At 53.6% G+C, this 27,715-nt stretch overlaps 3 protein-coding genes and 1 pseudogene across 7 annotated transcripts in view; 1 reads left to right on the top strand and 3 right to left on the bottom strand.

Moving 5' to 3' along the window:
• MTA3 (metastasis associated 1 family member 3) overlaps positions 1-23,738 on the top strand; it is a 178,928-nt gene extending 155,190 nt beyond the window's left edge. Inside the window, exons 17-18 of one of the 3 annotated variants that reach the window (XR_004039867.2) lie at positions 5,997-6,070; positions 6,867-7,466. Coding sequence is in view for 2 of the 3 variants with exons in the window: in XM_060309941.1 (XP_060165924.1) it covers positions 19,876-20,016; positions 20,199-20,386 (329 nt within the window). In the remaining variant the exon portion in view is untranslated. Of the gene's footprint in view, positions 1-5,996; positions 6,071-6,866; positions 7,467-19,875; positions 20,017-20,198 lie in introns of those variants that run through there. The other 2 variants (XM_060309941.1, XM_030857819.2) reach the window with 2 other exon arrangements.
• On the bottom strand, positions 852-1,550 carry LOC115854079 (hepatic leukemia factor pseudogene; annotated as a pseudogene).
• Positions 16,068-19,885, bottom strand: OXER1 (oxoeicosanoid receptor 1). Its single transcript, XM_030857813.2, is given in 2 exon segments — positions 16,068-19,593; positions 19,596-19,885. Coding segments are annotated over 2 exon segments (1,077 nt in total). The 5' UTR covers positions 19,705-19,885; the 3' UTR covers positions 16,068-18,625.
• The window catches only part of HAAO (3-hydroxyanthranilate 3,4-dioxygenase), a 28,039-nt gene continuing 22,281 nt past the window's right edge, over positions 21,958-27,715 (bottom strand). For 2 of the 3 annotated variants that reach the window (XM_060309942.2, XM_030857814.3), the window contains exons 5-10: positions 25,782-25,871; positions 25,393-25,436; positions 24,962-25,107; positions 23,072-23,140; positions 22,801-22,883; positions 21,958-22,702 (exon numbers count right to left, since the gene is read on the bottom strand). In XM_060309942.2, coding sequence (XP_060165925.1) covers positions 22,624-22,702; positions 22,801-22,883; positions 23,072-23,140; positions 24,962-25,107; positions 25,393-25,436; positions 25,782-25,871 — 511 coding nt within the window. In that variant the 3' untranslated portion in view covers positions 21,958-22,623. The remainder of the gene's footprint in view (positions 22,703-22,800; positions 22,884-23,071; positions 23,141-24,961; positions 25,108-25,392; positions 25,437-25,781; positions 25,872-27,715) is intronic. The other variant, XM_070046897.1, reaches the window with a different exon arrangement.

Raw genomic sequence — 27,715 nt, 5'->3', positions numbered from 1 at the left:
AGAAAGCTATTGGGACATCAGCATTAGATCTTGATGCCCCAGGGGAATAAAGACCAACTCCAGAAACCAATTGATTTAGGCATCTCCCTACACAGTCTCTTTATTTTTTATTTATTTTATTTTATTTTTAAAATAAATTTATTTATTTTCGGCTGCATTGTGTCTTTGTTGCTGTGCATGGGCTTTCTCTAGTTGCGGTGAGCAGGGGTCTCTTCTGTGCGGTGAGGGGGCTTCTCATTGTGGTGGCTTCTCTCATTGCAGAGCATAGGCTGTAGGCACGCGGGCTTCAGTAGTTGTGGTTTGCAGGCTCTAGAGCGCAGGCTCAGTAGTTGTGGCACACGGGCTTATTAGTTGCTCTGTGGCATGTGGGATCTTCCCCAGCCAGGGCCTGAACCTGTGTCCCCTGCATTGGCAGGCGGATTCTTTTTTTTTTTTTTTTTTGGCTGCGTTGGGTCTTCGTTGCTGCGCTCAGACTTTTCTAGTCACAGCGAGCAGGGGCTAGTACTCTTCTTTGCGGTGTGCAGGCTTCTCATTGCGGTGGCTTCTCTTGTTGCAGAGCATGCGCTCTCGGGCGCACGGGCTCAGTAGTTGTGGCTTGCGGGCTCCAGAGCACAGGCTCAGTAGTTCTGGCGCACAGGCTTAGTTGCTCTGCAGCATGTGGGACCTTCCCGGACCAGGGCTTGAACCCGTGTTCCCTGCATTGGCTGACAGATTCTTAACCACTGCGCCAGCAGGGAAGTCCCTGCAGGTGGATTCTTAATCATTGCGCCACCAGGGAAGTCCCCAAACCTGGACATTTTATGATTCTGCATCACTGAAGGTAATCTGAGGTATTGGATGACAGCAGTGACTTAAATCTGCTGGGTACTTTTTCCTCCAGTGCTCTTCAGATCATCTGGGATGAAGACTTTGCGAGCTTTCTTAATCACGGGCTGTGGCTTCAGTTCTTCCTCAGAGAACTTGGGTTTGCGAGGGTCAAACATTTCCTGCCCGGGGATGCTGGAGAGGGCAAGGTCGGCCGGGTCTGGCTCATAGCCCACCGGGACCTGGATGGTGTCAGGGTCAATGGGGCTCGGAGTATTGCGGTTGGCTGGCAACAGCTGGTCTGGTCTGATGGGGCTTTGCATGCAGTTTGGGGATGGGATGCCAGAGTGAATGCGTGCAGAGGTCCGACTGCTGAGGTCCATGACGGAGGGGGCAGCTGAGGAAGCCGGCTGCGGCTCGGGAGGGTGAGGGCTGTGGTCATGCTGAGACGGGCTGGGGGGATGCCATTTTCTGACAAAAACTCCTCCAGGTCCATGTATTCCACCTGGAAAGTATCTCCGTCATAGGGAAGGGTTTTGTCCCATAAGGTGGGTCCCAAGAATGCTGACTGGGGGACCGTCGGGCTCTTACTCTCATCATCCAGCTTCTTTTCCTTTATCTTTACTAAATGCGTCTTCGTGATGAACGGGGAGCTTCAGCGGGTTCTCCAGCAAGGACCCGAGCACGCCGTAGGGAGGTGGGATAAAGGTGGGATTCAGTGGGAGTGGTCGGGACATTTTCTCCATCGCTATGCACTCAATTTTTTTTTTTTTCTTAAAGAAAAACCCACCCCAACCTCCCCCCAAAATGTTGCTGAGCTTCTTCCTCCGTCCTTTGCCAAAAGTTCTCGCTTTCAAGGCGGTGGAGACAAGGGAGGAAAAAAGACTTACCTATGTCTTTATAAATGCATCTGCATAAAAATATAAATATATCTGCATAAAAACAAAAAACTTTCAGGTTCCCAGTGCAGTCCCCAGGGAGCGCGCCAAGTGCCCGTGGGCTCCTTGACGACGTGCAGGATGCTCTCACTTGCCTCGAACCCCTCGTCTTGTAAAATGTTCAAAATTGCGAAAAGGAAAAAAAAAGACGCAGACGGCTGCAGAGGGCGGAAGGCACCGCACCAACCGGCCGCATCGGGCCCTCCCACCCCTCCCCCTCCCCCTCCCCCTCCCACCCCTCCCCCTCCCCCTCCCACCCCCCTCCCTCCCTGCGCCGGGGGCCGCTGCTCCCCCGGCCCCGCCGCCCACAGTCTCTTTAGATCCCAGTAAAGAAGTGAGCAGAAGTCTTCCGAATCTGCAGAGCCCCAGGGGCAATGAAAATGGAAGGATTTGTCACAGCCTAGTTGATCTGGAGACTCCCACTGGGTTTATTTTAAGCTTCCCAACCTTGCTCATTATTTTCCTTCAGTGTTTCCTGTTTTCCCTTCCAGATGACTGAGCACTCTTTAAGCTCAGAAAACATGAGTTATAATTTATGCGTGTTCCTCCCTCAACCAAATATTTATTTTTATCAGCGACTATTTACATATCCATGAATATGAAAAGTAATTAATGTAAAACTGAAGAGCAAGCTTGAAGGCAGCTTTTTTATTAGATGGAGCTTCCTAAGAAGATATCTGAGAAGACCCTTTCCGTGATGGTCTGATTGCAGCGGCACTGAGCGCCTACAGGAACCCCTCTGGGGCAGTCAGTGAGCTGGGCCAAGAGCGAGTCCTGGGGAAACAGGGCTGATTACATTTAAGGCATCTGGGACCAGACAGCAGAAAAAAGGAGCAAAATGTTGGGCCTCCTGCATTGCTCTTCCGATTTTCTTCTTGTTTCTCTCCAGTTTTCTTTCCCTGCAGCTTTTTTCTCTACTTTCTGGAGAGTACTACTTTACTCAACTTTATATTCAAACCAGATTTGTCTAATTTCTCCCTTTAAGTCTGCCAATTTTTACTTCATGTAATTTTGAAATTCTGTTATTGAGTATGTAGTTAGAATTTTTATGTCTTTTTGACCTTTTTATCACTATGAAATGATCCTTTTTATTTCTGTTAAATTCATCTATTTTGTCTGATATTAATATGAACACACCAGTTTTCTTTTTCTCCTGTTTTTAGTCTTTTTTAAAGGTTTAAAAATAGCCTTTTATTTTTCATATACACAGACACACACAGACATACACACACGTACATGTATGTATGTATGCATTTTTTTATGGAGAGAAAAGTTTACATTTTATTTTAGAACTGAGTCTGAAAATACATAATTACTAGAATTCCCTTTTTATGCTGCTCCTCATATATAATTTGGAAAACAATAAGATTTTTTTTAAAAGTTTTATTGGATTATAGTTGATTTACAATATTGTGTTAGTTTCAGGTGTACAGCAAAGTAAATCTGTTTTATATATATATATATATATATATATATATATATATATATATCCATTCTTTTTAGATTCTTTTCCCATATAGGCCATTACAGAGTATTGAGTAAAGTTCCCTGTGCTATACAGCAGGTTCTTACAAGTTATCTGTTTTATATATAGTATTGTGTATATGTCAGTCCCAATCTGTTTTTAGGTTTTTTGTTTGTTTGTTTGTTTTTGCGGTACGCGGGCCTCTCACTGTTGTGGCCTCTCCCGCCGCAGAGCACAGGCTCCAGACACGCAGGCTCAGCGGCCATGGCTCACAGGCCCAGCCGCTCCGCGGCATGTGGGATCCTCTCGGACCGGGGCACGAACTCACGTCCCCTACATCGGCAGGTGGACCCTCAACCACTGCACCACCAGGGAAGCCCTGTTTTTAGTTTTATAAATGAATTTTTCTATTTTTATTAAACTCAAAATAAAATGATTCTTATCACATCTCTAAAGCCAGCACATGTTGTTTCAGCACAGATTTTAAAAACCCTATAAAGCTATTTTTAATAGTATGCTGTTTGTGTTTTGTGGAGACTGTATCTTTCCTTACTTCTTTGAGGATATTAATGATAGTGTTTTTCATTTCTTGAGTTTTCTTCTCCATGAGTAATCTATGTCTTCCAATTTGTGTTCTTCTCTTTGTGTGTTTTGGTCTCTAATATTTGTGTTAGAGGTTTCTTCCTGATGACCTTTGGTTGTGTAATAATGTTTAAGAGTAGGAGACTAAAATAAGATGAAATCTCTGTGCTTGAGCCTATAGTGCACTTCACAGTATGGTGATCAGGCCGAGCTGTTTGTTGGGTGGCCCAAATGCCAATATCTTCAGGTCTTTTTCTACAGACTGGTCAAGTTTCCCAGAGAAGATTCTTCCCATCTATCTGAGTCCATTCAGGCTGCTGTAACAAAATATTACAGTGGGTGGCTTATAAACAACAGGGATTTGTCACAGTTCTAGGGGCAGGGACATCTAAGATCGGGGTGCCAGCATGGCTGGGTTCTGGCGAAGGCCCTGCTCCAGGTTGCAGACTGCCATCTTCTTGCTGTGTCATCACATGATGAAAGGAGCTAGGGGACATGTGGGGTCTCTTTTATAAGAGCATTAATCCCATTCATGAGGGTTATACCCTCATGACCTAAGCACTTCCCAAAGGCTCTACCTTCTAATACCATCATACTGGGCATTAGGATTTCAACATAGGAATTTTGTGGGACACAGACATTCAGACCACAGCGCAGTCTGTTTTCCAGAGAATAAAGTTTTGGCCATCAGCTTTCTGGGAACTCAAGGGGAAGAAGGCTGGCGGTCTCACCATTCAGTAGGCATGTGTTCACTTGATCCCTCCGTTTGGGGATTGGTAGCTCTGCCCTCAACTGCGCTTGGTGCCTTGTGTCCCTTAGGCCTGAGACCCTCTGTTTGGTCCTCTTTAGAGAATAAACATCCAGACTTATGGGAGGTGGGCAGTTGCCTAGGGGTATGGAGTCAGGAGAGCTTCTCAAACAGCCTTCAACTAACCCTTACTGCAGTCTCCCTCCCCCACTTCCAGAGGTGTCTGGTGTCAGTTCCTTTGTATAAACTGGGTTCTCAGCTTTTCACACTGCCAGCTTCAGCCTTGGAATTCTTGAGTACATAGTCTGTTGTCACTTGTTTATCTGCTTTCTGGGCTCCAAAATCCTGATAATGGTTTCTCCTCTGGGTTTTAGAAGGGAGGGAAATTAACTCAGACGCCAGTAGCTGGAAACCTTAAAAAAGGTTGTTGCCATTGCATCAGTTGGTTAGATAGAGTGCAGAATCTCCAAGGCCATGGACTTTATGTACTTCTGAATAGTCAAACCAAAAGGGAGAATTTTGTAAAAAAAAAAAAAAGGAAAAAAAAGTGCTTATGAATCAGGGATAGTATAGACCAAAGTAGCATATGTAGATTGATACATTTGAGAATTTATTTATAAGCATAAAGGGAGATGATTTGGGCTACATCATCTAGGAAGGAGATCTGAGAATGGGTATAGATCTTTTCCTGGGGCCCTCTGCCATGTTGGGGGCCTATGTATCTGGGACCCTGCACGTGGCTCTGGTTCGTTGCTTCAAGGAAGCACAGTGGGGCTGAGGAAGCTTTGAGCAGGGAGACGTGAAGCGGTACAAGGGCAGGTGGTAAGCACTGGGGTTCTTCAGCCCAGAATGCAAAGAGGTGACATATTTCAACTTAAAACCATGGCCAGTGTGGAGAAGGCAGGTGTGACGCCAGATCCCGAGCTGCTGGGAGGAGAGGGTTGCTTTTGAACCTGGAGCAGGTAAGTTTAGCACAGATAGAAGAAAGCGTAATTTACCATGGCAGGTCGGAAGCTTGGAAAGCTATTTACAAGCGACTCTTCTGGCAGATGGCTTAATTCCATAGGGGGGTGGACAAAAAGAGAGAGGCTTCTGAGAGATACTGGAGATACTGACACACACATAACCCTTAATTTAGACACTGAAGAGGGCAGTATGCTCTTACTGGGTTGGATGGAGAATGGGGCGGCTTGGAGTAGTAGGAAAAACTTTACCTGAATTAAGAAGATCTGCGTTCAAATCCTGACTCCTCAACTTACTCGCCCTGTGACCTTGAGCAATTTCCTAACCTTTCTGACTCTCACAAGGTTCTGGTGAAAGTTAAATAAAGCAGTTCCGTAACCTATCAATAAAGCAAGTTAGCCCAGTCCTGAACTGAATTGTCTGGGTTTTAATTTAACACGTATGTGCTGAGCCCTATCAAATACCAGGCTGTGTGCATATATCTCCCCTATTCTAGAAAGGCTCATGAAGTGAAGGTGCAGCTCTGCTCTATCCTGCAGACCTTCCTCAGGATGGCGGGAGGCTGTGAAGGTGAGCGTCCCTGTGTCCTAACCCTGTGTCCTCTCCTGGTTGCAGAGCGTGTGATGAGAGAGAGTATCTGAGCCCTGCCTTGGCCCGAGCAGCTGATCCCATCTCAGCAGACACCCCCCACTTCCCTCCTAGCCACTTTCCTGATAACCGAGCAGAAGTTTTCACAACATACTGTGTAACACCAGATGGTGACGTAGTTTGCCAGCACTTCTCCTTTTCATTTACTTGTTTCTCTTGAGAGTGTCTGGATGCCCAGCTCTGGGACAGGAGAGTTGAAGGTTTGGGGGCAAGTGGAGGGGGTGGGAACGACAGACACTGTGACACTGTGGGTGTTTGAGTTCACTCCCCTTCTGCAGAAAAATATGTCCCTAGCCTCCGAGTGCCCACATCATATGATTAGTTGTGGTTACCTCGGATCAGGGTGTGCCTCCTGCAGGCCAGGTGTGTTCCCCATTTCTCAGCATCCAGTCAGAGAGGTTCCGTGATGTTGCTCTGATACGCATGTCAGCACTTGCCTGGTGTGTTGCAGCGCCTTGCCGGTAACCACTACACCTGCCCATCCAAATCCCAGCTTCAAAGGTACTTCAGTGTCATTCACATATCTTCTTGGCCTCAATTAAACTTTCCTTATGTCCACCCCTAAACGACATTGCGAGCTCTCATTTGAATCAATGCCCGACCTCCTTTCCTTGAAGGTTGTGATGGTGGTGGTGGGAGGCCTGATCCGCCCTTCCTCTCACCTTGCCTCCGCCGTCGGAACCTGTTTAACTTCGACCCTGTTTCTTTCCTTTTCCAGAATTCACATGCTGCGTGTCAGACTGAGCTATCCCTGTTTAATCCTATAATCCAAGACTTGCTACTCTGTTCTGCTGATGTTTACGGCCGTGCCACGAGGCAGCCCCCTCCCCAGAGCATTTCAGTGGGAGACCTCCACGCGCCCCATGGAGACTCGATGGGGCAGGGGAAGAGACTGCAGGAGTGTACATCCCCAAGGCTGTGTCTCCTCGTGTGAATCAGTGTCACCTTGCTTTCCTCTCAGAGACCTCGCTGCCCCAGGGGGGACCTGCCTGGGGAATCGAGGGGCTCAGGGAGCCACTCCACGTCCCCGCTTCTCCGGCGCTCCGCACCCTGGGCACTGCGGCTCCTGGGGCAGTGGGGCTGCTGCGGGCTCAGAGCCGCTGCTGCCCTGCATGTGCCAGCTCAGCTCTGTCATCAGCTGTGTGGATGTGTACACGAGGGACACGGCATCTTTCTGAATGGATTTTTCTTAAGAAATGTGCCAGTGTTTATGCAGTTCATGATATTTCCCCACATCCTTGCTGTCGCTGTCACTCAGCTTTGACCTCAATAGGCTTCATTCCCCATTTTTTTAATGGGGAAATTTTGTCCTTCACCCCAGGCGTTCTGTATTTGACGCCCCCCCCCCCCCCCCCCCCGCCAAGGTACAGAATTACCTACGGTTCTGACAAAACATAAGAAAGTCGTCTTTGGGAAGCCTGTGCACTCTTTATGTCCTCTGTACTTTGTCTTTGGAGAGCAGTTGGCATTCTGCTCGGTTCCATGCACCTCCAGCAAGAGCAGGTGTTAACCTGAGCTGAGTGTGGGTATCACTGTGACCAGCCATCGTGTCCTGCCCTGTTCCTTCACAGCCAGAGCAGCTGACGGGCAGCTGCTGCCAGGTCGGCCCTTCTGTGAGTCGCATTCACCCAGGTAGACTTTAAGCAGGTGGAGTCTGTGTGGCCTAGAGGGTGAAGTGAGAGAACTGTGTCTGCAGGTGAGTCTGTGTGTATGACACCATGAGCCCCCCCGACCGACCCTTCCAACCCAAACATACCTGTGAGCCCCTGTGCCTAGGTCCCGGGAGACCTGCCTGCGACCTGGTTTCTACTGTCTGCGCTCGGCACTGGCCCTGCTGGCATCACAGGCAGAGTGCTCTGCGGCTCTGTGTACACAGCCACGGGGACAGGAGTAACTTAGTGCCCCATTGGCTCCCTGAGCAGGTGTGAGTCTGGCCACGCCCCTGCCTCTGTTTGCAGGTTCTGGCTGCAGGGCACAGGGTCCCAGCAGCGTGAAAGACAGCTGGAGTTTGACCTCCCAGGCATCCCTGGAGTCCTCAGCTGGGAGACAGCTGGGTGGCTGGTAGTAGGTGCCCCGCACGGCCAGGTGGTTGCAGGACAGAGTGGCTCCAATTGCGCTGAACACCCCACCGCCACCCAAGCAGAGTACGGTATCCCTAAAATGACGATGACCCTCTAGATGCCTAGATCCTCAGAGCGTGGGTTCAGCTCAGCAGAGAGGATGTGACGTGTGATGGCTGAGGGCGACTCTCGGAGCTGGAGCTGCCTTTTCCCTTTCCAGCCTTGCGGTCATCGTGGCTCCTCTTCCCAGGAGGGGTCGGTTCTCATCTTAGGCTTTGGCGGGGTGACCCTGGGGACGTTCTCACCACTGCCAGCTCCTGGAGCTGTTCCGGCTCTTGGCTTGGGGCCCCGTGGGTGGGCATGTGTCAGAGGTGCTCGGCGAGCCGGGCAGGGTGGCAGGCATTGCCCTCGGGGTCCCACGGAGAAGCTCTTTCTGAAAAGACCCAGGGACAGAAGGCAACCAGCTCTCGCATCACCTGTCATGTGCCACGTTCTCCTCTAAAGAAAGAGACACGGCAAAGCTGTGTCCCTGTGCCCTGCCCTGGACTTGTTGTGCACATGGACAATAGAAGGTGGAATGACTCCCTCACCCTTTCCCTTTCCTCTCCTGACCCACATGAAATGGTGACTCGTGGTTAAAGGAGCAATTAGCCGCCCGTGACTCTGCTGTCAGCTTGTCGCGGGGAGGCCCTCCTTCCCCAGGCCAGGAGATTTGGAGACCGGGGCCAGGCCGGGTCTGAAGGAAGAAGAGGGAGGCCTAGCCCGGTTCCAGTTCATGTTTAGCTGTGGGACAAGTGCAGCTCATTTTGAGCCACATGAAGTTCTTCCTTCGCCGTGTAGTAAAAGCCCCTGGTTCCGCAGCCCGTCCTCCTTCAGGGAGGATGCTGAAGATCTCGCGCTCTCACTGCACCTCTGGAAAGTCCCCCAGCGTTGAACCTCCAGGGAATGGACAAGGGGCACCAAGGAGCCGCTAGTATCTGCCTTTGCCACCTGAGCAGTTGGCGTGGAGAGGGTTTCCCAGCCACCCCCTTTCTTGGGGCCACAGTGTCACCATTGTCGGCGTCGGTGGCGTGTCACCACTGTGAGCAGTGAGCTTGTGGGGTGACATGCAGAACCTGTCTGCACAGCTCCCAGCAGACGTGCACAGGAGTGCTGTGCTGAGCCTGGTCTGTGCTCCCTAGGACAGGGATGCAGAAGCCCGCAAGCCATCTTCCCTCTCCCCCCGTCATCGCCCGCCCCCCTGCATCCCCAAGGTGGTGCAAGGGAGGGGGACGTAGCAGTTTTCAGCTTTGCCTCTCACAACTGTGCCTAGTCCCCAGCCTGGTTTCTATCAGCCTCCAGCCAGGAAAACAGAATCAGTCTGTGTATTTAAAACAGGGGTTTGGGGACTTCCCTGGTGGCACAGTGGTTAAGAATCCGCCTGCCAGTGCAGGGGACACGGGTTGGAGCCCTGGTCCGGGAAGATCCCACGTGCCGCGGAGCAACCAAGCCGGTGCGCCACAACTACTGAAGCCCGCGCACCTAGAGCCCGTGCTCCGCAACAAGAGAAGCCACCGCAATGAGAAGCCCACGCACCACAACGAAGAGTAGCCCCCACTCACCGCAACTAGAGAAAGCCGGCAGGCAGCAGTAAAGACCCAACACAGCCAAAAATAAATAAAATAAATTTTAAAAAAACCCAGAGGGGTTTTAATCCAGGGAATCATTTAATACAGAAAGAAGAAGAGCTGAGATGCCAGACAGGGGAGTGAGGGGCAACGCTGAGATGGGGAACCACAGCTGGTAGGACAGAGGGGAGAGGCCATGTTACTGGATCTCGGGAGTCACAGCCACTGGTGGGGGCCTGGGACCACAGAGGGCCAATGTGGTGGGAGCTGGAGCCATGAAGAGGCATGGTCCGTGCCAGAAACAGGTCCCTGCCTGGTCCCCACCAAGCAGAGAGGGAGTAGAAATAGCCTGGCTTCTCACTTCCTCGTGCTCTCCAGATTTCTGCAGCTGCCTCTTGCTAGCTAAACCCAGCTGGAAGCCAGCTGACCTGGGAGCTGGGGACAGGCAACCTGTGGTCAGCCCCCCACCACTCAGAGCAGAGCAGGGGAGGGTGGGGGCACAGGTCAGAGGGCAAACAGGCCCAGGACATGCATGGCCTTGGTCCTCTCTGTGTCATGTCCAAGCCTGGTGTTTATGTCCCATGCTGTCCTGAGACCCTGGTGAGGGTAGATGTGTCTTGTAGCTTCTCTTCCGCTCTGCCTAGGCAGGAAAGCACTTTGGGGAGGCAGGGGGGCTTTATTCTTAACACTTGTCCCAGTTTTCCATTGGGGGGGTTTAGCCACTTAGCAGCCCCACCTCACCATTCCCCTCAGGAAAGCTGCATCCCAGTTTTCTGCCTACCCCTCCCCATTCCTCTTCCCCTAATCTCTGGTTTTCCCTGCCACAGAACACCAGCCCAGACCATGCATCAGTGGTCATGAGTATTTACCCAGGATAATTCACTCAGAGCGTGATATTAACAGTGTGGACCGTCTGTCTGTAAGTAGATGCCATCTACTAATCAATTTGTATCCTGTTTCCAATAAATTTCTGGAAATTCTATCTGGTTTTATGCTGCCCTTTGCTGGGACAGTGGCTCAGCTATAAGGCTGGGTGCAGGGGCAGGCCCCCAGCCCTCAGCATCAGTTGCTTCCTCCCCTGTGTAGCTCTGAGGCCAGGCAGGTTAATCTGATGTCCCCCCAGCCGCTCAGAGGCCTTTCCCCAGGGTCCGCACTTTCTTCTGCTGTCTCATAAACCACATCCCGAGGACATGGAGGTTTCATGTGGCCAGGCTGCCCCAGCAGGTGGCTTTTGACCGTGTCCCCAAGGCCTGGAGGTATGAGAAGCAACAGGCAGACCTTGCCCCATCTCTCACTCTTGCGCTGCTGAGCCTAGAGCCAGGTGGAGGACGTGTGCCAGGCCGCTCCTGTGGTGAGCTGAGGGAGCGTGCTGTGCTCCCACCTGGGGCTTTGCCAGTAAGGCTCCCATGCCAGTGAGGTGGACGCAGGAGCTGCATGTCACACAGATGAAGCCCAGCACCCTCTTCTGCATCTCACCCTCCTCAGCTCTGAAAGTCAGAAACGAACATGTCTGAGTTGACTTAAAAGCTATCAGGAGGCTGATCTAAATGCCCGGCCCTGAAACTCGCTTGGTAGAAATTATTCTCTGTTGAGTATTTTGTTGTTTCCAGCCTTTTTGACTGCAGTGTAGACTGTGCCTCAGTTGCTGTGCTAGGGCCATCATAGGCGCCCTTGGGACCCCTCCAGCCTTTGTTTGTGAGGTATGCCTGTTTGCAACCCTTGTTTGCTGGCATTTGTGAGAGGTGTTTTTAAAAAGATACACCAAGTTTCTTTCAAGAGCTTTACTAGAGAAGCAAGACATACACACGTGAGTTTACTGGACAATAGAAAAGGTTGTAGGTAAGGCAAGGCTGTGCTGGTACTTGGAGGAGTCCCAGGAGAGAGGGCTCAGCAAGGCTGGACTAGTGGTCATGGAAGGTTTTGTGGACGCAGAGGGACCCTCAAGGCAGAACACAGCAGCTCCCTCCGTGAAATCCCTATCGTCGTGGTTCTTAGTGTCTTTTTATTAAGACTTTTGGGTCTTCCCTGGTGGTCCAGTAGTAAAGAATCCACCTTACAATGCAGGGGACGCAGATTCAATCCCTGGTCAGGGAACTAAGATCCCACATGCCACGGGGCGACTAAGCCCGCGTGCCACAACTACGGAGCTCGCGTGCCGCAAACTACAGAGCCCACGTGCCCTGGAGCCTGCATGCCACAAGTAGAGAGAAGCCCGTGCGCTGCAATGAAGGGCCCACGTGCTACAATGAAAGATCATGCATGCCTCAACGAATATCCCACGTGCTGCAACGCAGCCCCGACTCAAGCAAAAATAAAATAAAGAAATAAATAATATATAAATCTTAAAAAAAAAAAAAAAGACCTTTTTATCCTGACCCAAATATCTCCCTCTTTCTGGAAGCTCACCTATAGAGTGTCACATGCACTATCTCTCAAGGTGTACCAGCCTTAAGATCCATCTTCAGGACTGGGTTTTTATGGTCAAACATTTTTTAAAAAATATTTTCTTTATTTTTTTGGCTGCTTGGGTCTTCGTTGTGGCGTGCGGGCTTCTCTCTAGTTGTGGCACGTGGGCTCTCTCGTTGGGGCAGCTGAGCTCAGTAGTTGTGGCACACAGACTTCGTTGCCCTGCGGCATGTGGGATCTTAGTTCCCTGACCAGGGATCGAACCCACGTCCCCTGCACTGGAAGGCAGATTCTTTACCACTGGACAGCCAGGGAAGTCCTTGGTCCAGCTTCTTAAGCGGTTTCTTCCTGATAAGTTTTATCTTCCATTTGTTCTGATCTTGCGCCTGGACTACAGGGAGTTGCTGGAGGAAACCATCCAACCTGCAGGCACTGTTGCTACCGTAGAGCTGTGAGCACCCACCTCACCAGGCCTCTTGGGCTTCTTACTGAGCAGCCCACTTATATGTTCTTCAGGAGCTTGTTTTCTTATTTCCAGAACCAGCTGTTCCAATCCTTTGTTACTCCTGAAGCTCTCACCTCCTGAGAGCCAAGCCTTCCAAGGATCCCTTCACCTTTCTTCCCCTTGTGCCCCTCGGCCTCTAGAGGACCCTCCTGGTACCCACATGTTGGATCCATTCCTCTCCCCACCCTCCTTAGGAGCTTGCAGTAGAGTGTCCTGACTCAGGCCAGACTGCCACTTACTACTGGATGACCTTGGGCAAGATATTCAACCTCTCTGTGCCTCAGTTTTTTTCATTTGTAAGATGGGAATCATAGTATCTACCTTACAGGACTAAATAAGTTAGTGTGTGTGAAGTGCTTAGCATGGGGCCTGGGACAGAGTGTTTATGATTGCTCTGTCATCATTCTCTCCCCTCCCTCCTCATCTTCACCCTCTCTCCCTTCTCCTCATACTGTTACACTTCTCCGTCCAGTCAACATCACAGAACCGTCAAACCACCACCACATCTGTCTTCTACTCAGCTTCATCTGAAGCTAGCCTTATCTCCCTTTACTAGCAAATCTGTTGAAAGAGGGAAGAGTTGTCTCCATTCCTTCAAATCTCATTAATTCCTCCACCCATTATAGTGGGTTATATGGCTTCCCTTCTGCCCCCACCCCAACCTCTCACTGAGATTGCCATCACAGGGTCACCAGAGACCTCCTAAATGCCAAATCCAGCACGACTTTTGGTCATCCTCTTTGAGCTTTCTTGAGCGCTTGACACGGTTGTCCCCATGTTACTTTTCTTTGTACTCTTCATTACATTGACCCCTTTATTCTCTACCCAGAGCAATGCTAAGTAACATTCAGATATTACAGCCATTTTCCCAGATATTTTACAGGGATAAATTTCAGATACAGTAGTAGTCACCTGCATACCCCCTTTCCGTGTCCCTCCATTTCAGAAGTAAGCACGTTCCTTAATTTGGTGTTTCTCATCCCAACGCATGATTTTATACAATTAATACAAATGTATGAATCCACAACCAATACAGAACATGTTTTGCATATAATTAAATTTTATACAAACAACAATCTATGACTTCTTGAAAAGCTGGGGTTTTTTTAAATTTTATAAATTTATTTATTTATTTTTGGCTGCGTTGGGTCTTTGTTGCTGTGCGCGGGTTTTCACAGGTTGCGTCCAGCGGGGGCTACTCTTTGCTGCGGTGTGCGGGCTTCTCATTGTGGTGGCTTCTCTTGTTGCGGAACACGGGCTCCAGGCACGCGGGCTTCAGTAGTTGCAGCACGTGGGCTCAGTAGTTGTGGCTCGCAGGCTCTAGAGCGCAGGCTCAGTCGTTGTGGCACACAGGCTTAGTTGCTCCGTGGCATGTGGGATCTTCCCGGACCAGGGCTCGAACCCGTGTCCCCTGCATTGGCAGGTGGATTCTTAACCACTTCGCCACCAGGGAAGTCCCCGAAAAGCTGTTTTTAATAGCACAGACCATGCAGTGTTAATCCAGGGTGTCGGTCCAGGATGCTTGACCAGACAGTGTCAGACACATACTTTGGTTCTCACATCAGCTTTCTTCAGCATGCAATTAGGACTTTTGAGAATGCTTTATTCTTGCATGGGGCACTCTGCAGTCTGTCTAGGTGGTTTTTTTTTTTTTTTTTTTTTTTGCAGTACGCGGGCCTCTCACTGTTGTGGCCTCTCCCGTTGCGGAGCACAGTCTCCGGGCGCACAGGCTCAGCGGCCCTGGCTCACGGGCCCAGCCGCTCCACGGCATGTGGGATCTTCCCGGACTGGGGTACGAACCCGTGTCCCCTGCATCGGCAGGCAGACTCTCAACCACTGCGCCACCAGGGAGGCCCCTGTCTGGGTATTTTATGTTCGGCTTTCACCCTCATAAAAGACGGCTCTTTTTAATTTTTTTTTTTTTTTTTTACTTCCATGCTCTTTTTTATTGTTGCATTCCTGGTTTTCTTCCTACTTAAAGGTTTCTTCTGGGCACTTCACTGGGTCTTCTTTTGTGTGTCCCTTACTTGTGGGGATTTTTTAAAGGATGGTTCTTGGTCCTCTTCATTCTCCCGCAGGTGACCCCATCCATCCCCATAAGGTCAGCTCTCATCAGTAAGAGGGAGATTCTGAAATCCAGTCTCCAGCCCTAAGTGTGGTGCTGCACGTGTTTACCCGCACGTCCTCCAAGCCCCTCCAACTTGTCTTAACTCTGTATCTTTTCCTATGAACCTGCTCTACCACCTGTTTCTTTAATGCGTCAGTGTCCACCCATCATCCACAAAGTTGCCTCTCTCCTTGACGTGGGCTGTGCCTCTCTGTCTGTACCTTTGCAGACTGCCACTGCCCTTGCTTGGAATACAGACCGTTTCCTACTCAGGTCCTACTCAGGTCATCTCCCACACCCCTCACCAGTCTGTCCACACTGTTCCCAGAGTAACTGATCACAATGCAAGACAGATCATCCTCGGCTTCTTAAAAACCTCACACACACTCCGTTTCCTGCCTTATGGGGTTGTCTGCAGGACCCTCCCAGGCTCCTGAGATTGCAGGGCCCAGCCTGTCTTTCCTGCCTGTCTCCTAACTCTGTCCCTAGGCCTCCTCCTCCCTTGCCTCCGTGATCTCCTCACCCTTCCCTGCACACCGAGTCTTCTCACAGCTCTGTGCCCTTGTTCATGCCCTTCCCTATGCCAGGGATGCCGTTCCCTTTGCTACATTCCTCATCCTCCAAGACTCGGCTCACATGCATCGCCCCCTGTCACCCCCCCCTCCAACCCCTGTGCTCTTGTGCTGTCATCGGTGCGTTACTACCTCGCAATCCCACTGGCTTGGGCTGCATTTGATCCGTTTGCAGGTCTGTCTCTCCCAGGCTTGGCCTGACGGCGCTCAAGGTCAGAGACCTATCGTCTGACTCTGTGGCTTAGGGTCTGGGCCGTGGTGTGTGCCCAGCAAATGCTGGATGATTGGTGGCTTCAGGCCTGTCAGCCCAGCCATGCCTGCCTACCCCTTGCACACGAGTCCCTGGGTTAAAGTCATGGAAGCCGTTTTTTCACCCCTCAAGGGGACAGCGGGTCACATTAGGAAGGGGAGAGAGGTGCTGCCCAACATGTTCACCGAATAGTGCAGCCCGTCCCAGGGACCAAAATGCTATGTAGAAGCCAAATGCAGGGAATAGGGTCTCTGCTCAGCCTTGAACCGCCTCCCACTCACCTTGTACCACCACAGCCAGTACCCTCCCACCAGTAGAAAACGCTGCACTTCAACAGTTTGCCCTCTCCCCTCCCCTCCCCCATCCTCGCTCACCCCTTGTCCCCTCCCCCCTCCCCGTAATAACTACCTTCCTCACTCAGTGCTCTGGCATATCAGTTATTTCCATCTCTAACCCCTGGAGTTAAGCAAGGGCCAGGGTTACTGTTCCCATTTAACACATGGAGAACAAGTCCTGGGAGGGGTACAGTGGGTTGGGACCAAGGTTAGGACCAGGCGGTCCTTCCATGCAAGGAGAGTGTGGAGGCAGCCTGAAGCCCCGCTTCTCTCCCATGAGGGGACACCCAGACCCCCTTTAGAGAGTGCCTTGTCAGTGGGGAGAGCTGAGGGGCAAGAAGGATCCCGGGGAGGGTTAGGAGTGTGGGCCCAAAGCCTGTGACCAGCCTCTACCTGGGACTTCTCGAGGGGGGGAGACAGCAGTGCACATAGGCCACGGGGACCATCTGGTCATTTCCCTGACGTCAGGTCGGGAGAGTGAGCCCGGCTCCTGAGAGGGCAGGGGGTGGCGGTGTTGAGGGGAAGGGCCCAGGGAAGGGAGGACCAAGGAAATGGCACGTGGAGCCCCATTTGCCCCTACAGCTGCTCGGAAGCCAGGCAGGTACAAACGTGGGGAGAGATGGTATCAGAGGGAAGGTGCCTGGTGTTCATTCAGCACACACGGTAGTGCCCCTTGAAGGGGGTACTCCGCGAGAAAGGGCTCAGCGCCCCGCCTCCAGGAGCGCTTGGACCTCTCATAAGAATGTCTGACTTAGAAATGACAAATCTCAGGTCCGGCTGGCGCAGGGTTGGCCCGCTCCCCTCTGTGGCAGCAGGGGGTGGCGAGGCGGGGAGTTCCTAGGAGTGGCTCTACCAGCGAGAAAAAGGCGGCAGCGGAGTGGAGGACTGGAGCAGGGGGCCATGTGGGGCAGAGACACCTGGGGAGCCCCCTTGGAGGGGCCTGGGCGGCACACCCATTTCCATCACTTGGTTTGGGTTCTCAGTATTTCTGTGGGTTTCTGACAGCGGCTGGTGAGTTTTCAGAAAAGGGAAGATGGCCGGAGACACACCAGGTTTTAATACCCATCCAACCTGTCCCCCAGGCCACCTCCCTCTGCCTGATATGTTCTGTCTCCCACCTCAGCATCCACACGGCACCCATCTGCCTCCCTCCCAGGATGTGGGTGACCCTCCTGGGCCTTGGCCACCGCTCCTGAGGACTTTTAACAGAGGGAGGGCATCCCTGTCCACAATATCAGAGGGTTGGACTAAGAGGATTAAAACAGTTGGGGGGAGGGGCTTTGGCCCCCATCGTCAGACCCTGCATCTGAGGCCTAGAGGCCTGTGGCTGGGGTGATGAGTAGGGAACCAGTCCCAGGCCCTTCTGTCCCCTGCAGCAGGGAGGACGTATGTCTACTGGGGGCAGATGTTCATTCTCCTGAGGCGGCTAGGGCTGGGGACACATGGCGTTCAGGAGGTGCATATTTGGGGCTTTAGTGGCTTCTGTGTAGCCCTTCGGAAGCCTTGAAGGCCACGCACCCCCAATGACTTCGGCTGTGGACAACAGGGCCAACCGCTCTCCCCGCCAAAGAAACCCCTGATTCATGCCCAGTGCACGCCTTGTGCCTGGGGGCCCCAGGTCAACAGATGTGTTAGCCCAGGTGGTCTCAGACACTGACAAAGGCGTATTGAACAGAACAGAAGGGGGAGAGATGGGCAAGATGGCTTTGGGCCTGGGGGAGGGTGGTGAGCTTGCTCTGGTGACCTGGAGACCCCTGCCCCCATCCAGCATCCTATCCTGGTGGGGTGGCAGCCACCACGGGTTCCAGGGCCAGAGAAGCGTACTTGGGGCTGAGGAAAGCCAGGGGAGGGGGTCCAAGCCGAGCCAGGAGCCTGAACTGGATGGAGGTGGTAACTTCCCAGGCTGAAGATCCTCACGTGGTCCCGCAGGAGAGTAAGTCAGGGGCCTCCCAGGGATCCAGGTGGGCAGCCCATCCCGTGAGCCTGAGGACCTCTCCCAGGGAAGCGTTCTGACTTTAAGGGCACACCAGGGCTCCAGGCTCAATGTGGGAGCTTCTGTTCTTGCTTCTGTCCCCAGAGTGTCCCTTCATCTTGGGGAACTCGCTTTGAACCCTCCTGATGCCAGAGCCAGATGGACCCAAAGGTAACTTACTGGTTTTCCTTAGAACAGCTGAGGCAGCCTTGCATTTTCAAAAGGAAGTTTGTTAGTATTGAAAAAGACAAACTGGAGATGACAGAAAATGCAGCTGTCTAATTTCTAAAGCAAGACTTCTGCTCTCACAGTCCTCCAGCTCCGGCCCGGGCCAGGGCAGCTGTGTGGCCCTCTGCCTGAGCTGGAGTCCCGGAGCCCCTGCCTGTCTCCACCTGCCATCATGCTCTGTGCTTTGGGGACATCATCTGGGACACACGACTCCAAGCCAAGACGCTTTTCTCTCCCTGCCACCCACCTGGCTCCTGCAGATGTCCCTTGTCCGGTTGGTTGAGGGACCCTGTGCTGGCAAGAGTCCAGGGAGTGACCCTGTCCCTCCAGCCCAGAGCCTGGCAGTCTTCCCTCCTGTGGTACCGCAGCAGGGCCCCCGTCCTGAGAGGGCCTTCCTGGTCAGCCCTCCTCTGAGATCTCCAGCGACCCCTCTGCCTACAGCCTCTCTGCGGCCACCACCTTCCCAGAGGGCACACGGCGCCAGGCAGAGGGCTGGTAGGCGCTCTCGTCGCTGGCGGAGGCCTGCCAGCCCTGGGTGAGGCCCAGCAGGGCCCGGCCCTGGCAGAGGAAGTTGGGGTTGGAAAAGCAGTAGAGCATGGGGTCCAGGGCACTGTTGAGGTAGGTGAAGGCCAGGGAGCCATGGAAGAGCTGCGAGCAGATGTCCAGGGTGCAGCAGGCGTGCAGGCGGAAGGCCACGATGGAAGCTTTGCCGAAGATGATACTGCACAAGATGCAGACTGCATAGATGGCCACGACCGCGGCCAGCACGCGCACGGCCCTCCGCGGGCCCGCCCGCACGTCCGGGCCTCGCCAGGTGGTGAGCATGATGTTCATGATGGCAAAGAGGATGAGCGCCAGCGGCAGGAAGAATTCCAGCACGAACAGGGCCTGGTGCCAGGGGAGTGAGGCCGAGGGGCTCGTGCCCAGCTGGTAACTGAGGCAGGAGTGGCTGGAATGGGTGGTCGGGAACAGGTGCCCGTTGAGGAGCAGGATGCCCCCCCAGAGTCACCCGGCCCCCCGGGCGGCTGCCCACACGGAGGCCCGGTTCAGCACGTGCTGAAGCCGCACCACCTTCAGGTAGCGGTCGAGTGAGACGGCCGCGATGGAGACCGTGCTCGCTGAGCGGTTGGTGGCGATCATGAAGAGGTTGACTTTGCAGGCAGTGGCCCCGAAGCGCCAGGTCTCGTGGAGGAAGTAGTAGTCCACGCGAAGAGGCCGGTTGACGATCAGGAGAAAGTCGGCCACCACCAGGCTGACCAGGAACACAGTGTTGGATGTCCAGGGTCGCGCGTGGAAGCAGCAGAGGAAGAAGGCCAGGCTGTTCCCCACCAGGCCCAGGACAAATTCCACGCTCAGGACTGGTGCTGGGAAGGCAGACACCATCAGGGAGGAGCCGGGGCCTCTCCAGGTGACCCCAAGGCAGTGGTGAAGGCAGAGGGCGAGGAGGAGGGAGGGAATGAGGAGGGAGAGAGGGAAGGAAGGGGAGAGGGAGAGCTCAGGTTATGAAATTCCATGGGCTGCTTGCGCCGTGGGTCTGAGAGACGTTTCTACCGTCATCCTACCCCTGCACGGGAGTGTTCAAGGATTAGTGCTTGCTATCAGCCGGCCACCGCGATGACTCAGTATCCTGGGGTTTTCCTCAGCATCCTCGCAGCCACTGAGAAATGCTGTGTTCCTATTTGCAGGCAAAGTGGAACCCTGCAGCCTGCCCTCCCTCCCTCCCCGCCTCCCCCGAATACCGAGTGGCCTGCGTGTGAGGTCTCTAAGCTCGGCCTCCGTTGGAATCTGCATTGCCCCTGGCAGAGGAGGATGCAGGGCTCATCAGGGTGAGTGGAGGCTCAGAGAAACCCTGAAGTGGGAGGAAGGCCCAGCTGGGGTGAGGTTGGGGAGAGTGTTCACAGCCCTGAGTGGTCAGGCATTGGCCTGCCTGAAGGCAGGAGCTTGTCCTGGCAACTCAGAGCCCTCCAGTTCATGCAGACCACCCTGGACCCCTCCCACCCCATCATAGACGCAGACTGGGTGGCTGCCTCCCTGCCCCCACCAGCTCTGGCAGCAGAGACTGTGGAGCCAACAAGACATCGTCCTGGGAGAGGGAGGCGGGAGTCCAGTCAACACCCTGACCGTCGTGCTCACAGCCTGGTGAGAACAGCCTGCTGTACGTCCGCCAGCCTGCTGTCGTTATTCCCAGATTCCTGATGCTTCCAAAGTCTGTGATGGTCCCAAGTCCACAGCCGTGATGAAGTACATCCCACAGGCAGAGGGCTCCCCTGCCAAGTTTCTACTGCCATGGTCTGGGGACATGGGGGCTTCTCCCACAAACAGAACAATCCTGAGAGTCCTCAAGGTTCCCTGCCACTGTCCACCCCACTTAGCCGGCCATCACCCAGTACTCCCTGCGGAGAGGGGAGTGGGGAGCTGTGGCTGGCTTCAGATAAGGTACGAGTCCTGCTCCCCTCTGCGTGGTGTTCTCATGAGCCCATGGCACCAGGCCTGCGGGCAGAGATGAGGGCCCGGGGCTCCTGGTAACCTGGGACAGCACCAAGAGAGGCTGTGCTTCCAGGCTCCAGGATCTGACACGCCCCGCCCCCTTGCCTCCATGCCAAACGGCTGTGGTCAGCAGGGCGCTGCGTGCTGCCAACTCTGAGTCTCTGGGTTTCAGACGCAGTGGCCGTTGGCCCCTCTCCCACAGATCCTCCAGGGCTTTCCACTGCCCTGGGCTCCCACTGGCCAAGGCTGAGGGCAGATAGGCCATAACCACGGGGTGCAGGGTGGTGGGACCACCAGACTGAGCTTTGAATACAGACAAGCCTGGGCTGGAAACAGAGCTGCCTGCTTTCCAAATCTCTCTGAGCCTCATCTGTAAAATGGGGTGCTGCCACCTTCTTGGAGAGTTGTAAGGATTAAATGAGGTCATATATGTGAAAACATCTAGCAAATTCCCTGGCACAGAGTCGGTGTTCAGAAAAACGGGAGATCTAACTTTCGTGATTTTCTGTCTTGGATTAGGCCCACGCTTGGCACTAGGGGGCCCTTCTCGTGGCCACGTGCACCCTGCCCAGGGGGCCTCCCTGAGACATTTGTGTGTTCTGTCCTCAGCTCCTGTACAGAGAAACACATCACTGCAGCCCGAGCACACGCCCAGCCTCTGCCCTCACTGCCCTGAACTGGTGGAAGCTTAGGGGGAGGCTGGTGGTGTTTCTTCATTGCCTGTAGGAGAGGAAATCCTCTAGAGCGGTAGGTGGGTGAAGGTCCCGACATCCCTCAGGGCCGGAAGTCCTTTCAGCAAAGTCAGGGTCTCCTTTGCCGTTGTCAGTGGAGGGGATCAAAGCAATGAGCCGGCAGGCTGGGGCGGGGGAGGCAGGGTTCAGACCCAGGTTTTCTGGAGGAAGCGCTGACTCTACCCAGGGACCTGTTTCATCCAGATCCAGCTTCAGTTCCCCCCACGTGCGACCCCTCACCAACTTCTCATTGAAGCCCCATGAAACCGAGCCCAGATCTCCCTCTGCAGGTTGCATGATTCGTCTCTACCCATTGCTGCGTCCCGGGCTCCCAGCACTCCTGGACCCCACGGGGGCCTGTACATAGCAGGGGGGAGAAGGGGGAGGAGGCCAGACAGCCCTCCCCCCCTGCTGCCAAGCTCCTGAACAGCTTTACGCCCCTCTGAAGGCTCATCACAATGTCTGTATTAACTGTGGTTAACTCCAGCTGGGGGGATTTTGTGTTTTTAGTATTTCTACGTTTTCTACAATGAGCACAAGTCACTTCAGTTACTGGGGAGAGAAACCTCAACAGATGCTATATTTTAAAGTTATGTAAAAAGAGTAAGTGAGAAAGAGAAAGAGGCAGAGGGACATCAGCTGTGCCGCAGGACAGGCATAGGAGCTCGCATGGAGGCGCCACACACAGAGCATGAGGGCTTCTCTAAAAGCAGGGGGACCCGATCACAGACCCTCCACAAGGTCCACGGTCACCCAGCGCTCCAGATCTCCCTCCCCCCTGCACACGCACACAGTCATGGGAGCACCAGGTGTCTGGCAAAGATCACAGGCTGTGTGTGTGCAGACCCGTAGGTGCCCGTCTGTCAGGAAGCCTTTACTAAGGACTTTCTGGGTAGCAGGCAAGTGCTGTGCTGAGCCTGTGGACAGAGGGATGGAGAGGACCCTGGCCTCAGGGAGCAGTCCGCCCAGCAGAACCCTGCAGGGCAGTGGGCTGAAGGCTGTTAGGGGTGAAGGGGAGCTAGGCCCCCAGGAACCTGGCAGTCCTGGAGAGGACAGGAGGAGGATGGATGACAGTGATGTCCAGGACCCGGCCTAGGAGACCCTGAGTCACTCGGCAGCAGTGCACGTAGGAGCGGTGGGGCTGGGAGAGTTACTTGGCAGGGGTGGCACTCGGGGGCACCTGTGGCAGCTCTGGGCCCGCAGCATGAGGATCGGTCACCCCGGGAACTTCTTGCGGGCAGGGTCCTGAGTCACAGACAGGGCCGTGGAGCCTTGCCCGCGTTCCCAGCTGTACCTGTGGCGACGCAGGTGGGCGGGGCTCAGACAAGGCTGGGATCCCAGGGAAAGGTGGGCAGTCCCACAGTTGGGGGTAAATCCTCCCCAGGTACTCACGCGGTCCCAGCTGGCACCAGGAGGCTGTCATTGGGGGTCAGGCTCAGGCGCTGTCCTTCCATCGTCACAACCGAGGAGCCCTCCTAGGAAAGAGGAATAGGAGAAACAAATGGAGGCTGTCAGGCTGCGGCACCTGTCCGAGCGTCCCTGAGTCAGCCTTGGCAAGGAGGCCCGGGAGCCGGTCCGGGCTGTGGACACCCCAGGAGCAGCCTGGTCCTCACGGGCAGGCAGGAGGCTGTGCCCCTCCCGCCCCACCCCCGGGCCCACTTGCCAACTGCCACAGCCACACGTCCACGTCCTGTCTCTGGCCTTCGCTGCTGCCTTGTCCACAGACCATCACCTGCGGGGAAGTGACACGGAGCTTTCCGGCACATCCTGCCCCACGTGGGAGATGGCCTTGAACCTGGCCCCGAGACACCAGGCCTGCGTGGGGCAGGGATGGGGCCCGCAACACAGCCTCATTTCCAGGTGCGGAGCAGACAGCTGGCCTTGGAGAGGAAGGCTGCCCAGGCCACAGGGCCCCCTGGCCACCTGCTGTTGGGGATCACACGTGCCTGCCCTCCACATCCACGTACATTTCTGGCCCCTCGGATGCACGACACAACTACTGCTGACCCATGTGGAGGCACGCCTACCAGGGGCACACGAGGCACGTGTGTGTACACGGCTCAGTGCAGATGCACGTAGCACACACGCATGAACTCCCCAGAGGATGCCCACCTCCCTTCCTCGTGAGAGGTTAGGAGTCTGGCCTAAGGAGGAGGAGGAGGGAGGTGGGAGAGGATGAATGAGAGCGAGAGGGAGGCCGAGCAACTCTGACCTGCATCAGCTGGAACCCACAGCTGCTGTGCAGGCCACGCTCCCAGCGGCCCAGAGTGGGTGGGACTCAGTAGATGTTGGCTGGAGTGAACTGAAGCAGGGAGAAGGACGGGTGTGAAAGAATGGGGTGGGAGGGGCGTGGTGGGGCGCGCCGGCTCTTACAGCCCTGTGTAAGCTCAGGGCTCGGCTGGCTGGGCCTTTTAGGGCAGGTTTGCATCCAGTGATCATCCCTCCACGGGGGTATCTAATTCAAACTCCAAGGGATGTACCAGTGGCAAACGGTAAAGCACAAGTGAACGTGAGCCTCCTGTCAGGTCTCCTTGTTGCCACACTTGCCCTCCTGATCCAGTCCTCACTCAGGCTACAGTGATCTTTCTGAAACACCACTGTAGCCTGGTCAGCCCCCTGCTCCCCGCTTCAGCACTTGGGTGAAGCTCTCTTGTTTCCAGGATTCATCCTTGCACCTTGCCCAGCCCAGGAGAGCTGCTAGCATGTGGGCACTGCCTGCTACTTTGGCCATCTACCAATTGTATCTGCTGCCCCCACTCCCCTGTCCTGGTTCCCCAACATCAGCTGTTTGCAATGTCAGCCTGTTTCAAGCCTCCATGCCTTTGCTCAGGCTTCTCCTTCACCTGGAATGGGCTCTCCATCTCCCTTTCTTCCTTTTGCAAACTCCTACAATAGCTTTAAAACTCAGCCTATATATCACCTCCTCCAGGAAGTCATCCCTGACTTCCCTCACAGCTTGGTTCTTCCTTTATCCTCCTGTGGCTTCCTGTAGCTTCTCTACCAAAGAATGTATCACATGATCGTGGCAATTGTTGATTAACTTCTCCATTTACTAGACCATACACTCTCTGAGACAGTGACTCTATCTTATTTTCCTACTAAAGCCTGAAACATAATAGGCACTCAATAAATGTTGAATGGAAGGAGGCAAGCCTTGTTTGGGTCTCTCTCTGTGCAACTCTCCACCGAACCCTCACCCCCAAATATCTCTTTCCCTTCTGGCTGCCAAGGCTATGATTGGCCAAAGGCCCAGGAAATCCTGGCAGGGAGATGACCCCAGACCCCCAGGAATCTCTCAGTGGATGCGGCAACCCCCTACTCCGAAGGCAAAGAAAGATTGCTGGGGACCACATAACCTCCATGGGCTTCCACTCACAGCAAAGCCATCATTCTCAGAGTCAGGGAGGAAACAAGAAGACCTATGCTTGTGTCCACAACCTCCAAGACTGGCATGTGAGTGTGTGTGTGTGTGTGTGTGTGTGTCCATGTGTAATTAGTTCCCATCTCCCGGGGCTGCTGGGCAGATGCCCTGGGTGGCCCAGGGCTATGTTACCTGGGTCTCATAGGTGTCTCCAAACAGGCTGAGGGGTATGCCAGCGTGCAGCTCCTTGCGGTGGCCAGCCAGCCAGGCCTCCAGCGACATGGGCTCCATGATGGACCGTGTGCTCAGGGGGAATGGCGGTTCCTTGAGCAGCTGGTCTGCACCCACAGCACAGCTGTGGTCAGCGTCCTCTGGCCCCACCGGCCCCGCCCCAGAGGGCCCAGTTCCCAGGGGTCCCAGCTCCCAATGGCTGGAATGGGCTCTGGCTCCAGCTCAAGGACCAAGCAGCCATGGGGGGTACTATTTGGTGCCATCCTCTTGTGCCTGGGGTACAGGGCAGAGCACTCAAAGGGAGACTCCCTGCTTACCCAGAGCCAAGACCCACCCTCCTCCGGAAAAGGAGGGAGGGGGAAGGGGAGAAAGATGGTTCCTAGTCGCCTTACCAGGGTTGGGTTTTCCTGTTCTGTGCTGCTCAGAGCTAAGGAACCTGCAGGCACAAAGGGGGAAGAGTAGTGGCTAGTGAGACGCGTGCACACACACACACACACACACACACACACACACACACACTCATACACTCCGGGGTGCAGGAGCCCACACACACACTCATGGTGCCCTCACACAATTTGTTGTATAGCCACCATCCTTTCCCTCCCCTCCCCAGGGGGCTTTCCACCCTGGGGAGGGGCAGACTTTCTCCCTAAATCCTGGACTTGATAGTTCCAGGCTGGCAGGTACTGCCGAGGAGCACTGCTGCGCTGGGTCTGCTCTCCCCAGCCAGAGCATGGGGCCTCAGGAGAGCGAGGGGCAGGGGCTGGGCTGGGGGGCTCACTCCTGGATGATGGGGGCCAACTGTGTGCCGAGATCCTCGCAGTAGAACCACTTCTCAAACAGGACGTCAGTGGTGTCGCCTACATAGTACCTGCCAGAACAAAAAGTGGGCACCCAGCTCCCCACCTGGACGTCCTCAGGGCAGCCTCCCTCGGGCCTGGCTCTGCTTGTGATTGGCCGGGCCCAGGCTGGCCCTACAGAGCTGACGGCCTGCTTCATCCTGTTAGCGCAACCTAGTGGCCGATGCACGCTCACCCACACTCGGCTCTCCCAGGAGCCCCCGTGTGGCCCCAACGTGGGTGGGCTATTACCGACCCCGTTCCCATAGCTCTTACTGGTTCCCCAAACTTGACCATTTACAAAGTAGATAGAACTCCGCGGTTCAGGGAGAAGCTGGGTAACTTGGCAGGGATTACACAGCCTCTAAGTGGCAGAAGCAGGGCAGACTGGAGACAGTCTTAGAAACACAGCATCAGTGACAAATGCTTTTCCAAAAGGGGAAGCTGAGGCTGACCCGGATCCGGGCCCTAGTGTGCTGGCACTCTAGGTCAGAGCACGTGCTGAAGACGTCCCCCAGATGAGGGGGTCCTTCTTCTGGGGTCATGGATGGCTCTGAGAACTGGAGCAAAGCGCTGGGCCTCTTCTCTGGAGGAAGGTCCATACGCCTGTACACATAGCCTCTAGTAGACTCCCTGAGGCCCACCCAGGCCCGCAGCCCGGCCTGGCGTGCGGCTCCACTGGCCTGAGGAGCGTGGGGCAGACCGGGGCTGGGCCTCAGGGCCCTGTGTATGCAGCACATCTACTGACTGAATGCCTAATCCCCAAGCTTAGCTCCCAGAGCCGGGCCAGCTCTGCTCTTCGGCTCCTCCTGAAAAAGAGAAGTGGTCCTGCTTATGGGCGATGGTTTGTAGACACACAGTGCATCCACCCTGCCTGACACCCTAAGTTCTATCCTGGGATGGAGCTGGCCACTGGAAAGCCTCATAACTGGACCTCGATGCCCTCCAGGAACTGCCTTCAGAGTGGCATTTTAATGTTGAGCCCCTGGCTTTTATTAAAGGTCAAAAGCAGCCAGATGAAATCTGTTATTGAATTTGCTGTAAAAGTGTTACTGAAGACGCCGTCCTCTCCATCACTGAAGACTCCCCATATAAAGCCCCATGTCAACAATTTATTTTCGAATTTAAGGCCAGGCAGCTATTTCTACAACAGACTATTCTGCAGTAGATTAGTATGCAGTCATTAACATGGCGTTTTTTTGCAAAGCATTGAATAGCATGAGAGATACTCATGAGTTTTTTTATGTAAAAAAAAAAAACAAAACTGAAACCCATGCTTGCAATAAGACTGCAATGTTGTAAGGTGTAGATATGCAGAGAAGAAAGATGAGATGGACGTCTAAGTGCTTTGTTAGCTTTGATTGGCGGGATGACTTTCTTCTGCTTGTTTTCTCTTTATTTTGTTTTATTGAGATATCATTCACATGCTATCAAATTTCCCTTTTACCTGACAAGTCATTTTAACTTTGTTCATTTTGCTTTCTTGTACTTTTCCAGATTTCAAGATTGATCATGTATGACTTTGGTAATTAGAAAAAAAGGGAAGAATTTTTAAAATGTCCATTATAACACAAGATGTGGACATTTTTAAAATGTCCATTATAACAAAGTTTTCTGATTTCAGTAACTTGCTGGGAAATTTTAATTTTCTTAGTTAAAAAATATAAAAAATAGCTTAGCTTTTGGAAAAATCTGGGTCCCCCTGAACCACAGGCTGAGTCCTCCTTTCAGAGGATAATAATCGGGTGACTGAATGGAACACGATGGGAACTCTGTTCTAGAAATCTGCTATAGAAACAGAGCACCCATCTCTGCACCCATATTCGTCCCCTCCTTGGTTTACTCACACTCCCATCTAGGCTATCCCGGCCCTAAC

This window comes from Globicephala melas, chromosome 12 (assembly GCF_963455315.2).
Source record: "Globicephala melas chromosome 12, mGloMel1.2, whole genome shotgun sequence".
In the NCBI taxonomy this organism is placed as follows: domain Eukaryota; kingdom Metazoa; phylum Chordata; class Mammalia; order Artiodactyla; family Delphinidae; genus Globicephala; species Globicephala melas.
This window is presented reverse-complemented; position numbering and strand designations above follow the sequence as displayed.